Source organism: Suricata suricatta, chromosome 7 (assembly GCF_006229205.1).
Source record: "Suricata suricatta isolate VVHF042 chromosome 7, meerkat_22Aug2017_6uvM2_HiC, whole genome shotgun sequence".
NCBI lineage: Eukaryota > Metazoa > Chordata > Mammalia > Carnivora > Herpestidae > Suricata > Suricata suricatta.
In genome coordinates, this window is record NC_043706.1 from 40,772,132 (window position 1) to 40,786,020 (window position 13,889).

At 48.5% G+C, this 13,889-nt stretch overlaps 1 protein-coding gene and 1 non-coding gene across 4 annotated transcripts; both read right to left on the reverse strand.

The window, feature by feature from the left end:
• Positions 1-508: 508 nt before the first annotated feature.
• Positions 509-13,887, reverse strand: MRPL14 (mitochondrial ribosomal protein L14). Of its 3 annotated transcripts, none has more exons than XM_029943609.1 (3): positions 13,794-13,887; positions 2,984-3,062; positions 509-976 (listed from the first exon to the last, which is right to left on the reverse strand). In XM_029943609.1, exons 2-3 carry the CDS (start codon positions 3,052-3,054, stop codon positions 610-612), a joined length of 438 nt encoding a protein of 145 aa, XP_029799469.1. In that variant the 5' UTR covers positions 3,055-3,062; positions 13,794-13,887; the 3' UTR covers positions 509-609. The 3 variants fall into 3 exon arrangements, with proteins under 3 accessions (XP_029799469.1, XP_029799470.1, XP_029799471.1); XM_029943610.1 differs by lacking the exon at positions 13,794-13,887 and adding an exon at positions 13,678-13,787; XM_029943611.1 differs by lacking the exon at positions 13,794-13,887 and adding an exon at positions 5,606-5,675.
• LOC115297346 lies at positions 10,626-10,729 on the reverse strand. The gene has a single exon (XR_003911430.1). It is a non-coding gene; the product is annotated as a small nucleolar RNA U13 (small nucleolar RNA).
• Positions 13,888-13,889: the final 2 nt, after the last annotated feature.

The following is a 13,889-nucleotide window of genomic DNA, read 5'->3' on the forward strand; positions in this document are numbered from 1 at the left end:
CTGCAAAATATAAGGGTGCGTCCCTTTCGCCAGCAGTCGAGGGCAGGAGCTTCCTCCTACTGAACACAGAGGAGTGGTTTTGGTCCCTAGCAGAGGGTACTCCACAGTAGCGAGAGGATTACTGTCGGGGTTCTGCGAAGCTGGAGGGCAACGTTCTACTAAACAAGTCCCTCTGTGCCTATGCATGCTAACCCTGTAAGCTTCATAGCCATTTAATATCTGAAGCCCTCGGATGCACAAAGAAATTCTCTGAAAGGCCCCCCCCCAAAAAATAAATAAATAAATAAGAAGGTTGCCCAGTTAGAAAGAGACAGAGCCCAACTGTACATTTATGAATTGGCATGTGGTTTGCACCTCCGTTCTCCAGAGCTTGATAATCCTGGATGAGCTCATAGGCTCTTTCATGCAAAGACCATCATCTGTGTGGCCAGACAAGGGCTGGCCACTTTTTAACTGCTTTGGTGCCATTTACCTCAGGACCACAGCCCAGAAAGCTCAAGAAGGAACATACATGAAAAAAGTTTATTGTTTCACAGGACGCTTTTCCCTAGCATAGGGCCCCGAGTTCCCTCCCAGGAGTTCCATGGCCACCAGTGGCCTGCCTGCAGCTCACACAAAGTTCTGAGCAATGGCCAGCACTTTGGAAAATTCACCTTCCTTCTTGCGTAGGCTGGTGGGGATGGGTGTCTTAATTCGGGTCCCCACAGGGTTCCCATTGTCCTCAATGAGGACCACATTGTTAGAGTCAAACCTGGGGCTCATCCGGGGACCAGGCATGCGATGCCCCACAATGAGTGCCTTTTTCTTCTGCCCCTTGATAGCCAGCAGTATCCGGTCGCCCACCTTGCCCACCCCATTCTTGTTATAGACATGGATGCAACGAGGCGGGCGGTGGTATGGGGTGTTCCCCAGGGCACTGTTGTCCACCACACGGACGCGCGTCATCTTCTGAATGGCACTGAGGCTCCCGGTGGTGCTGGGGAAAGAGAAAAAAATGTCTGGAGTCTGTAACTTTCCTGGTCAGGGTGCAGAGGCCTCAGAGAGCAGGGCTTGGGAGAGATCAAACACTAGCAACAAACAGAGCAGAGCCCAGGGCCCTGACAGGAAGTCGGGTGCTTGTGGAGACTTCTCTGTGCCCAAGACCGTTTCCTCAGAGTCAAAAAAGCTTCTGCTGCCAGGTCAACGTGTCCACCTGGAGGGCTTTTATGGAGAACCTGATTCTCTGTTACAAGGAACTTCATGGCAACCTAACTGACAGCCTTCAGTATCCAAAAGAACTCTGGGGATGAAGGGAGAATTTTACAGGCCAGGCCTCACCCACTGCTGAGCCTGCAAAACCTGCTCCTCCAGAATACACCGATTCCCAAATTTCCCATCTAGGTGGTGCTGGGAACCAGACTGCATGAATGAGTGGGTTTGCTAAGGGAGGCCCCTAACGTAATACAGGAGAAACCAGACATAAGTCAAGGTAACAATCTTTCATTTCAATGCATCTTCTCCACTAGGATGGATTTTTTTTTTAAGAGTACCTGTTAAAGGCAGGTAAAATACGATTAAGCAGTCTGATTAACAGTTGGATTTCTATTTTCCTGAAGTGCTGGCATTCTCCAGGGTAACCCGAGGCTCTCCCCTCAAATTCCACATCCACATGCCTGCTCTGGGTAATCTCGTTTATTCCCTTTGCTTCCAACTAGTACATTTCATCTCCGGCCCCACTTCTCGCCTAAGCGCTGGCCCTGCATTTCCACTCTGAGCTCCTCACAACACGCCCTACTGGTACTGCAGACTCGCTCCGTCCCGCACTGACCTCATCATCTCCCCTCGCAAACCTCCCACCGCTGCTGCACTTCCTTTCTAGAAAATGGCTTCCCCAGCCCCCAAGCCATAAACCTCTCTCTCCATCAACACCCAGGCTGCCAAGTCCTATTGCCAATACCTGCAAAGCCCCTCTGTCCCTTCCCTGCAACCCCACCGACACGTTCAGCTCTGCAGCTTCTTCTCTCGCACCAAGACTGTAACATCAGTGTCCCAAATGGTTCTGGGTGCCTCCCATTGTAGACCAAGGGCTCTCATTAGAACATAAGACTGAGGCCAACCCCCACCCCCACCACGGAGAACCGTACACTGGTCTACCACTGTCTACCCTGTCGACCATCTGGCCCCCACTTGCCTGCTGAGGTCCACAACCTCCTCCCACTGACCAGAGAAGCCTGTGCCCTCCAGGCACACCATGCCTCTCAGCCCTCCCTGGAGGCCTGGGCGGGCCTGCTCCCACTTCCGCTGCGGGAAGGCTGCCTCTGCTCCCCCTTCCCCCCCCTCCTCCGTTAGCAGCTCCTGTCTCAAGCCATCCAAAGCACCGTACAAACCTCTATTATTATACTGGTCACATTTCCTCAGAGTTATTTGTTTCCAAGTTCGCTCCTGTGGCCAACTGTGAAGACTCTTTCAGGACAGGAAGCAATTCTTATTCATCTATGACCAACCCTAGGCACAGTGCTCTGTAAACGCCAGGGAGTGAGTGCACGAATGGGGCCAGAAGGCATGTTTGCCAATAGGAACACATCCGTGCTCTGTGTCCTGGCTTGGCATCTAAAAGGAGGGGAGGCTGTCATACCTCCACCGTGCTTGAGTTTTGGTAGTAAGCACGAAACATTTTAAAAGAGATTCCATTTTTAAAAGAAAAGGCTTTCAAGCACTGGAGAATGACAGTGTCGAGAGATGTCAGAGTCACTGCAAGAGTCTGGCAAGGACCTAAGTTTCATCTACTGTAGGCCATTCCCTATCCCACCTCAACGGCAAAGTCACCTCCTTACCAATCCTCTCACCGGACCTGACCAAAGCCCAACTGCTCTGGCCCCTTCAGCTTTCCTAGCCAACAAGCCGACCTCTCTGAGTTCCCACTCCCTTTCTAGTTACGCGATGCCCAGCCCTGACGGGGGTTTTACTCAAAGCGGCAGCTTTAAGAACTGAATGGGAAAGTTACCTGAAACTGCGTTGGCCGAGGGCTCTGCCTGCACGGGTGAAGGGGCCCCAGAGCCCAGCAAAGAAAGCCATGGCAAATCCTGCAGGAAAAGAGGGAGAAAGGGTTTATTTCTAAGTCAGTGTCCTTGCTCAGAGCCAGCCTGCTGGGGCCTTGTGTGGGAGATGGTGCTTCTAGCATAAGATCGTCAGTCACTAAACAGAAATCTTTGTAGTTAAAAGATAGGCGATGATTAGGTGGAACTCCAGCTCCAGCTCTGCTGATTCATATTCTCACTGGGGTCAGAGAGCTGGACTGGCCCATAGCAGGTCTTGCTCTAATACAATAGCACAGGGGATGCCTTCCTGGTTACATGGCTTTCACAGGCAGGGAGAAAGCAGGAATCCTTTGGTACACACAGCCAGCGGCCCCTTCCTGAGTCCTCCGTGGAGGAAAGCCGACACACCAGTGCCTCTGTTAACACTCACGTGCCTCCTGAAACCAGAACTCTTACTTCCTGAAAGCAGACTACCTGACCAATGGGCAGCGTGTCTTGTCACCACGTCGCCTTTCCCCAAACATAAAAGCCAGAACACCTGGACAGCTCCAGGCTAGCCAAGTAGAGGCAAAGGATGCCCTCGCCACGTCACTGACCAAAGCCTCTATCTGGGTCAGTCTCCCAACAACAACATAACACAGGAAAACGATCTGCCCCGCTCTGCAGCTGAAAGCCAGGCTTGGGACAACAAGGTGGAGATAGAAGAACAAACACCAACCCCAAACCGACTCCTCCAACTTGCAGAACCCCAACCCCGCAGCTCCCTGGCACCAACAAATATGGCAGCCTCAGTTGCCTACAAGACCTGGGCGTCAGTTAGGGGTACATTTAAGAAAATGCTACAGCCAGCCAGCAACTCTAGCTGCAAAACATGCCTGTTCTTCTATCCAAATGTTTGGCTACAGAGGGCCTCATCGAGAACTCTGCTGAGAAAGGCCTCTACCACTGTAATATTTACACACAGCCTTCCCTCCTGGAAGTTCAAAGCACCTCTGATTAGATTTTATTTAACAAAGCAGGGGGGGGGGCACTATTTACTTTCACAGAAATATCTAGACACTCCGGAAATGCTTATTAACTACAACTTAGCCTCAAATTACAAGCTTATTCTCCAGTGCTTTTCCTTAGGACCAACCCAGGAAGCACTGGCCAAAACGTAGTCACGATCACAAAATCAAATGCAAAGAAAGGCAGCTAACTTCTAGAACTGTTAACATCTGACATGCCGAATCAAAGAAATCAGAAGAGGCCAGCTTTACCTTTATAGCTACGTGACCCTGGATAAGGAGCTATGAGCTTCGGTTTCCCCATCTGGACACCCACTTGCAGTTGGTCATAGGATATGCCACGCAAAGGACTGAGCCAGGGTGGCTCAGTCGGTCAGGCTTCTTGATTTTGGCTCAGGTCCTGACTCCCAGTCTGCGGGTTTGAGCCACACATCAAGCTCTGTACTGATGCCATGGAGCCTGCTTGGGATGCTCTATCTCCCGCTCTTTCTTCCCCCTCCCTACATGTGCTCTCTCAAAAATAAACAAAGATTTAAAAAAAAAGATTAAAAAAAACACACAAAAACAAAGGACAGAGCACAGTGCCTGGCACTCAGTACCTACTGGCTGCCTCCATCATCATCATCATCACTACCCATCCAATCACATCTCATCACAGAATAGGAAACCGAGAAACAGAGAGATGAAGTGACTCTTGTGTCGTCCTACAGTCGGCCGCAGACAGACCCAGACCCAGAATTGGGCCCAGCTTCAGCCCAGGGGTCCTTGCCACACATTGGACAGCTTTACCCAGCCATGCAAAGCACACTTCTCGAAAGGGAGCTCGGGGTGAAAAGCAGTTTGCAGGGTCATCTGGTCTTTCTCTGGTTTCTTTCTTTAGGAAAATTTACCTAAGAGTCATAAAGCATCAGGCACCAGACTAAGTGCTTTCTGTTATCGTCATATTTAAGTCTCACAAAAACTATGACATAGGCATCAGCATCAGCCTCATTACACACAGGAAGGAACAAGGCCCTGCGAGGTTAGATAATTTGCCCAAGGTCACACAGCCAGGGGTGACAAAACTGAAATCTGAACCCATGCTCTTACTCAATAGTTAACATGGCTTAACTTTAATTTAAATATTAGTATTTTTTCCTACTGTTAAATCATCCCGCCCCATCCCTGGCGTCACACACACATTTTACTCATACCCGACCCAATGCTGGCTGAATCAACAGAACTGTATAAGCACCAGGTGAAAATTATTCGCTTTAATCCATTTAAGTTTTGAGGACAATTTGTAGTGTAGGTGGCAAGAAGAGTTCCACACTCTGAGCAATAACTAAAAATTGGCCTAAAAAAAAAAAAGGCTCTGAAAAGCAGTCCGTCTGGTCCAGGCGGCGGTTACCTCCGATCTCAGCCAAGCTCTCCCATCTGACGCTGGCGGGCCCTCGTTCTCACTCCCAAGGAGGAAAGAGGCTCCTCGGCTCCTCCACAGAACCCTCCAGATTAGCCCAGCGCCGCCCACCCACAATCCCTCTCCCTAGAACTGCAACACCCTGCCTCTTCACGCTGCACCTCTTCCTCGGTAACACTTACGTTAGTCCAAGGGCTGCCGAAGTGCTGGGGGCTTCCCAGAACTTTCCGGACTTGGGTACGACAAACCCACGATTCCAGGCTCCTCTCGCAAATCCGCAGGGCAGCCTGGGCACAAACCCAAAGCCAGGCCTCCGCTCCATACCTTGCTCACAAGCCACCCCCACAACCGATGCCCAGCTCTGCCCAGCTCAATCTGCCCCAGTGCCAAGCGTCTCTCCCCCAGGGCAGCCTTGTGTACAACCTCAGCCCTGCCCACTACCCCTCCTGCACACCAAGGACATCTGGGGGTCCTGGGCCACAGAAACTCTCACAGCGCCAACGTGCACTATCCAAACCCAGTCCCTGCATAAATTTGGATATTTTTTTGAGGTAAGGCTGATAACCTTTAACGTTCCAGGCCTTGCTACTCTCCAAAACTCAGAGGCTCTGCAGGGATCTTGATAACATGGCATCTGGACTCACGACAGGAATTCAGGGGTCAGAGACTCAGCTCACGAGAATTATATGTACTGACCTCAGACACAGGAGTGATACGCTGACATCTCCAGCAGGTACTTGCATTTTCACAAGAAAAGGTCCAATTCAAAGACGTTTCACTGGCCCTTCAGTGGATCTGATAGTAACCTCCACACCCAAAGGACTTAAGACATCAAATGGGAGGTGCCTGGGTGGCTCAGTTAGTTGAGCATCCGACTTCTGCTCAGGTCACCCTCTCAGGGTTTGTGAGTTTGAGCCCCGCGTCAGGATCTGTGCTGACAGCTCAGAGCCTGGAGCCTGCTTCAGATTCTGTATCTCCCCCTCTCTCTGCCCCTCCCCACCTCACATTCTGTCTGTCTCTCAATAATAAATAAATGTTAAAAAAAAAAAATCAAATGGACAGCAGTAAGTATTCCCATGAACTTGGAAGCACACAAGAACCAAATATATTCACTTATTGTATACATGTCCCTTATTTCTCAAAAACAAAATCTGTGGTCGCCTCCACTCCCACCCCAGCAGGTCTTGACAGAAGAGGAGGGCAATGAATATCTGTTGAATACAATAAATGAGGTAGTCAGGGGGCCTGGGTGGCTCAGTCAGTTAAGCATGTAACTTTGGCTCAGGTCATGATCTCACAGTCCCTGAGTTGGAGCCCAGCAGCTGGCTCTGTGCTAAGAGCTCAGAGCCTGGAGTCTGCTTCGGATTCTGTCTCCCTCTCTCTGCCTTTCCCCCAAGGACAAATTTTTTTAAAAACTTAAAAATGAGGTAGCCAACACCCTCACCCTCGGCTCCACACAGAAGGAAATCCAGCCCCTGTAGAGCTGCTGTCTATCAGGCACCAGGACATCACATGCAGACCTGCTTTGGGAGAACCATCCTGCTGGCCAAGGGAGGATCAGCCCATGCCATGTTTACCAGCCCCTGGAATCATCTCCTGGGCCTGGTGCCTACAGTGCCCACAGTGGAAGGGCACCTCACTCCACCACTAAACAACTGGTCCGGATCAGGCAAGAGTAATGGAGGCAGCAATTTACTTCAAAGTAACTCCAACTGAACCTGATGTTATTTCCTAGCATGAATCCACCCTGCAGACACAGGCCTGATTCACTTCGGAGCAGTCTATATATAATGCTTTGTTTCACAAGCAAGGTCACTCTGAGTCTTGTGTGCACAGGAAACTAACCCAAATGATATTTCCTCCTCTCCAACACTCTCACTCAGAGGCCAGCTATTCGGAAGACTCCGGTGCCAGCGTTGGCTTTTCATGCCACTTCCTGGTCAGCACCAAGTGTTGCCCTCCAGGTTTAGAGGATGAATCATAACCTCTCCAGGGAGAGGGGGATGGGGGAGCAAGAGAAGGAGGAAGGGGGGAATGAGAGAGAGTGAGAGTGAGAGAGTGAGAGAGAGAGAGAGAGCGCGAGCGAGCGAGCGAGAGAGATTACTGAATATAATCCAAGAACTGTGCTCATTTTCCATCCTGGTTGAACTTTAAGATCTCCCTTCAGTTTTGGAGGCCAGGGAGGACCGCACAAGTATTTTACTTAGTATCGCTTTATAGGTCCCATGGGAAAGACACTCAGTGAGGGCAGGGGCCAGGCCTGTGCTACTCTTGGGCTGCACACTCAGGAGACTGGGCACAATGTATTCAAATGGAGTTCACTAAGTATCTGTTAAATGAACACAGTTAATCTACAATTATAATCCATGTTCCAGTCCCAGAGAGGCTCCATGCTGGGGGCTGGGGACTGGGCGGGGGGGGGGTCCTTCTTGTGCCCTTCAACTCTGGCTCCTAGTGACTTGGGGAAGCCTCCAAGATACAACAAACATGTTTAGCTAATTTTAACACATAGAGACTGAGCTGGAAAAGCAGACAGGAAGAGCCTATACCTCTGGTGTTCTGTGGAAAGCAGGAATGTACCACTCCTTGAGTAAGGATCAGCAAAACTGTGTACTTAGTATCACGGATATACATTACATATACATATATATTTATTCATTGTTTCCACCTGAACAATTTCCATCTTTAAGTGCTTGGCATGTTGGGTATAACGTAAAGCCCTCTCAAGAGGAATGGACTCTTAAAAGACAAAAATTAAAAAAAAAAAAATAGGGGCACCTGGGTGGCTCAGTCAGTTAAGCATTCGACTTTGGCTCAGGTCATGATCTCATGGTTCATGAGTTCGAGCCCCATGCCAGGCCCTGGGGTGTGCTGACAGCTCAGAGCCTAGAGCCTGCTTTGGATTCTGTCTCCCTCTTCTCTCTTCTCCTCCCCATTCTCTCTCTCAAAAATAAACATTAATTTTTTTTAATTTAAAAAATTAAAAGTTCAGCACAATCACATAGGCTTGTTCAAATGACATGTCAGTAAGTGAAAAGAAACACTATACAAATGCAAGGCCCAGCCACAGAAAGGAAATACACCGACGAACTGTAAGGATAGAAATATCCTTAATTAAAGCAGGGAAAAGCAGAAGCTTACCAGCTTCCAGGAATCAAAAAAAGGCATTCCCTCCTATCATTCAGACAAAGCCCCTTCCATCTCCGCAGGTCTCACCCCAATCTTTCTGTACCAGTAAGTACTCCTACTTGTTACTTAAGAATTCATTACTGTTTTGTTGTCCAATTATTCTCTTTTGGAAATTTTGTGGGGTTTTTTTTTTTTTTTGACCTCACACAAATATAACATGTCATAATTCTCCAAGTGCTTTCACAGATCATTTTGGTGGATGGTCACGTTTTTTTTCTCTTAAGATTTTTTAAAAGTAATAACTACACCCAATGTGAGGGGCTCATACTTACAACCCCAAGATCAAGAGCTGCATGCTCTACTGAGCCAGCCAGGCACCCCTGGTTGAGTCCGTTCTTGAGCATCGGACAGAAACATACAAATAATAAAGAGCAACAGTCTGTAAGGGGTTGACTCTGCTAAGGGTTTTGAATAGTTCTGGGGGCTCAATAAAGTGCCATTTTGCAGATGAAGGAAGTCCAAAATGCTAAGCAACGCGCCGATTGTCCAAGGTCAGAAAGCTGGTTCTACTGCACCCTACGTGGCTAAGATGCTGTTTTAACCCTTTATAAACTTCAAAGAAACAAACATACCACACAGAGGGCAAGTGCTCCTTCTCCTCTGTCCAATCTTTTAAAACTCAGAAATTAAAAAGCTGTCTTTTCGTGGGCACCTGAGTGGCTCAGTAGGTTAACAGATTGACTTTTGGTTTCAGCTCAGGTCACAGTCTCACAGTTGTGAGATTGAGCCCCGTGTTGGGCTCCACACTGAGCAAGGAGCCTAAGTAAGATTCCCTCTCTCGCCCTCTGCCCCCTCCCCACTCACGCTCTCTCTAAAAATAAATAAATTAAATAAATAAATAAATAAATAAATAAATGAAAAGAAAGCTGTCTTTTCAATAAATAGCTACACTACACCCAGCCCAGATTAGAACGGAGGCTGAAGCCGATCTGATTCCCCTGCCAAGGTGTCCGTTTTCACAACATCACGATCCATGAACAAAGCATCCTCCAGGGCACAGTGGGCTGTTGCTACCAAGGCTACCAGTGAGGATCCCATTTCTCAATTTGATTCACATAGTTTCCAGGGTCTTGTCCTATGCTTGTTTATTTCTTTATCTTATGCTCCACCCTGTTACAAAAATATTTCAATAGAGGCTCTTTGGGCCCCTTGGTAGCTCGGTAGTGGCTCAGTCCATTCAGCTTCTGACTCTTGATTTCGGTAGAGGTCAATTCAAGGGATGGAGCCCTTTGTCCTGCATCAGGCTCTGTGCTGACAGCACAGGCTCTCTCTCTGCCCCTCCCTCACGTGTGTGCAGGTATGTGCTCGCTCTCTCAAAATAAATAAACACTAAAAAAAATAAAATAAAATAGTGGTTCTTTAATATATGTGACAATTCTCAATTATTCAAGTTGGGCTTTTCAATATGTGGATTTTATCTATTCCAAATTTGCTCCCCCTCCATCCCTGCCTCACAGGTGTGCAAACACCGATAAGTCCAGAAGTAAGTTTGCAACAATCTTGGTAAGATCAAAACTCAGAAAAACTGTATAAGGCAAAGTTAAGTCCTACTTAATCAGTTACACATTTCCTTCCCATTAGTACCTTTACTGGGCCAGTGGCAAGGGGCCAGGTTTACCGAGCTGTCAGCTGGGCAGGCAGGCAGGCAGTAGAGAACAAGAAGAGCCTAGAGGAGCCCCTGGACTCAGAGAGAGGATGCTGCTGATGGAAAGCATAGCTCTTCCACCTCATCCTCCCCTAGAATCAACCTCTCCAGGACTCAGCAACTCTCTGCCAAGCAGGGGTCATAGCGAAGAGCGAAGAGGCATGGAAATGAAAATGCATTAGCTTCCTTCCTGAAAAGGGTCATCTTCAAGTGGGGAAGCCCTCTTGGAATTAACCAGCAAGGACCAGGTCTGCATCATAAGCAGTTAGTTTCCCAGATGCTGACCAGGGAGAAGAGCCTCGCTCCCTGATTCTCAAGGCAGCACCATGGGTGTGTCTTCACACTGTTTGTTTGTTTGTCTGTTTTCCTGTCAGACAGGTAATGTGCCGGTGTCATAACAAGGTTTAAGGGTGGCACATGTCACACAATGGCGTGAACACCCAATCATCACGCTTATAAACTACAAAAGCATCTATTTATTTATTTTTAAGGTTTACTTTTTTATTTTGAGAGAGAGAGAGCACGAGCAGGGGAAGGGCAGAAGAGAGAAGGAGAGAAAGAATCCCAAGCAAGTTCCATGCTGCCAGTGCAGAGCCCAATACAGGACAAGAACCCATGATCTGCAAGACCATGAGCTGACCTGAAGCCAAAATCTGGACACTCAACCGACTGAGCCATCCAAGTGCCACTAAGGTTTTTCTTTAAGTTTATTTATTTTGAGAGAGAGAGAGAGACAACACTAGTGGGGGAGGAGCAAGAAGAGAGTGAGAGAGAGAATGTCAAGCAGGCTTCTCACTGTTAGCACAGAGCCAGACAGGAAGCTTGATCTCACAAACAGAGAGATCATAACCTGACCCAAAAATCAAGAGTCAGACCCTTAACCAACTGAGCCACCCAGGGACCCCCCAACTCTGGGTGTGTCTTTAAAGATCACTCACTTCTAAAAGTGTTTTTCAGCTTAAAGTAAATATGGAGAAGTGCTCCTTCCCTTTTCTAAAGACATAAATGATTTTTAGAAAGTTTTTGACAGGGGTACTTTCCCACTCAGAGTTGTGTTTCACTAATAAATGATAAGCTACCTGATGCCTCAATAAGAAAGCATCTTACCTAACCCAGAGCAACATTTCTGGACTCTGACTCAGTCCTCTCTTCCAAGCTGGTTGTCACTGCTAATACACATGTAAAATCGCACCGGGGTGAGGGACAACCCAAAAACCATCAGCCTCTAAAATGACGGCCAATTCATAACCTCTAAAATGAAGGCTAACTTGTAACCTGATTTTTGAGACCTTCCAAGAGAGACCTTTGGCGGCCTCAAGTCTCCCCCCATCACACACACACACACAGCCATAAGAACTATCCAAGTACCAAAAACAAAAGGAAAGTCCATTTTATGTGGGTCCCCCCACACAAAATTGGGACAAAATAGGCTTCCAAGGACTTTTACATCATCTAAGATTCTAAATGTTGAGGAGAGTCTAAATAATCGTGTCTAGTGCCCAACAGAGTACCACCTGAAAATGGACTTCATGCAAGGTTTTTAGCCCTGATATTCAGGAGCAATAATAAATTGTTCTGGCCATGATTTCTTCATGGATTCCACAGCATGTTTGGTTCAATTATCATTTCAGCTTTTTGAAAAGTTTCCTCTTCTCTCCATTAATATGTGGTTAAAAAAAACCTTAATCAGGCACAGGCAGAAACAGACCAGGAATACCCCACATGTTCAGATTTAATAATAGTAACATAGGGGCACCTGGGTGGCTCATCCAATTCATGGTTTCGGCTCAAGTCATGATCTCATAGTTCATGGGATTGAGACCAGTGTCGGGCTTTGCGCTGACAGTGCCAGGCCCGCTTGGGATTCTTGCTGCCTCTCTCTCTCTCTGCCCCTTCCCCACTCGTGCACACACATTCTCCCTCAAAATAAATAAATAAACTTAAAAAAAATAGTAATACTGGGGCACCAACTTTGGCTCAGGCCATGATCTCACAGTTTGTGAGTTTGAGTCCCACATCAGGCTCTGTGCTAACAGCTCAGAGCCTGGAGACTGCTTTGAATTCTGTGCCTCCCTCTCTCTCTCTCTGCACTTCCCCCGCTTGCGCTCTCTCTCAAAAATAAACATTATAAAAAAATGTTTTAAATGGTAATACATAAGAAACACCTTGTAGTGGTCCTCAGAGACCCACTTCCACACAAGTGCTATTTAGCAATGGATCACACCAGCTTTACAACCATAAAATCAACATCAAATGCAAAACTTTCCATAGGAAACATACACCCAAGAAGCCCTAAGGGCTAAATAAGCAATTCCATCCATAAGAAAACAAAAACAAAAACAAAAACCAGAGAAGATCCCTTTTCCTCTAGACTCCTTGCTCCCACCCAAAACAACTCCCATTTTACTAAGTAAAATGTGCTCTGATATCGTCCACCTTTCTTTTTTTTTTCAATGATGGCTGTGATCCACTAAATTGGATTTCAACTAACCAATGGAACTCAGTTTGAATGGGAGTTCAGTTTGAACTGCAAGAAATCAAACCTTAGGGCTGCATTCCACAAGCTTCTAATGATCCCTTTAAAAAGCCAGCAGAGACAATGACCCATCACAAGAACCAGACACAGCAGTGCCCTTCCTCGGTCCGGCAGCCCCGGCTTAAGTATCTCCCAATATCCCAGCTTTTCCCAACGCGACTTCATCGTATGCCCTTTTGTTACCCTGTTTATAAATTCAGTCCACTCACTCTCCTAGATTGGCAAAGTTCACTTACTGCCCAGTATGGAACGCAAAACTTCCTTTTTGTTCCCAAACCTCCCCCTCTTCAGCCCGAAGGGAAGATAGAGCCTTCCGGGAACCCAAAATTCAATGAATAGGTTGGTACTCTGTGTGCCTTTGTGATCTATTTGTGTGGGTGCTATAAAAGTATACACGCGGTCTGTCCCCCCTCTCTCCCTCCCCTCTCTTCATTTTTCCAGTCTTAATCCCTGGCTGATGCAGCCTCTGGTGAAATGAGAAACCAGGGAACCCCCTGGAGCAAGGGGGAGCCACTCATCGGCATGACAGTGAACGCAGCGGACTCGCTCTCCACACCACAGAAGCGCCCGGCAAACGAGTCACAAAGTCATTTCAATACCTAAGCTGAAAAGGGAAAGGACGACGAAGAGAAGTAGACAAACTCGAAGAGCCGGGGCAGGGTATCGGGCCAACGGCCAACTCGAGAAGGCTGGACCGCAGCCCACCCCTCGCCTAGCCAGCCCCACATCCCTGGGAAGCGCAGGTGAGCGCACGCGGGGGTCGCGGGGCGCAGAGACCCTGGGAGCCCCCGCCGTCCTCTGGGACTGGGAGGGAGGGCGGGGGTCAGAGGCCTCCCCTCCCCACTCGGGCTCCTCCCACTGCTCCTCGGCCCCGGCACACTAACCTCCCACTCCGGCTTTTCCCCATCCACCCCGGAGAGTGCGCCTTCCCTACTGCAGGGGAGAAAGGAAGCGGAGAAGGAAGAGCCGGGCGCCCATTCCCCCCGCCACCCGGCCGTACCGCTCACGCCGCCCCGGAAGATCCCGCGGTGGACCTCCGGGGCCCAGCGCCGCCTTCCTCCCCCACGCGGCCTCTCCACTGCGCCTGCGCGCCCGG

Bases quoted from the DNA above. Each gene is read 5' to 3' on its own strand.
- MRPL14 (XM_029943609.1), bottom strand. From the start codon at position 3,054: ATGGCTTTCTTTGCTGGGCTCTGGGGCCCCTTCACCCGTGCAGGCAGA. The intron at 977-2,983 runs GTAACTTTCCCA...CTCTTTCCCCAG, and splicing joins CTCGGCCAACGCAGTTTCAG to CACCACCGGGAGCCTCAGTG.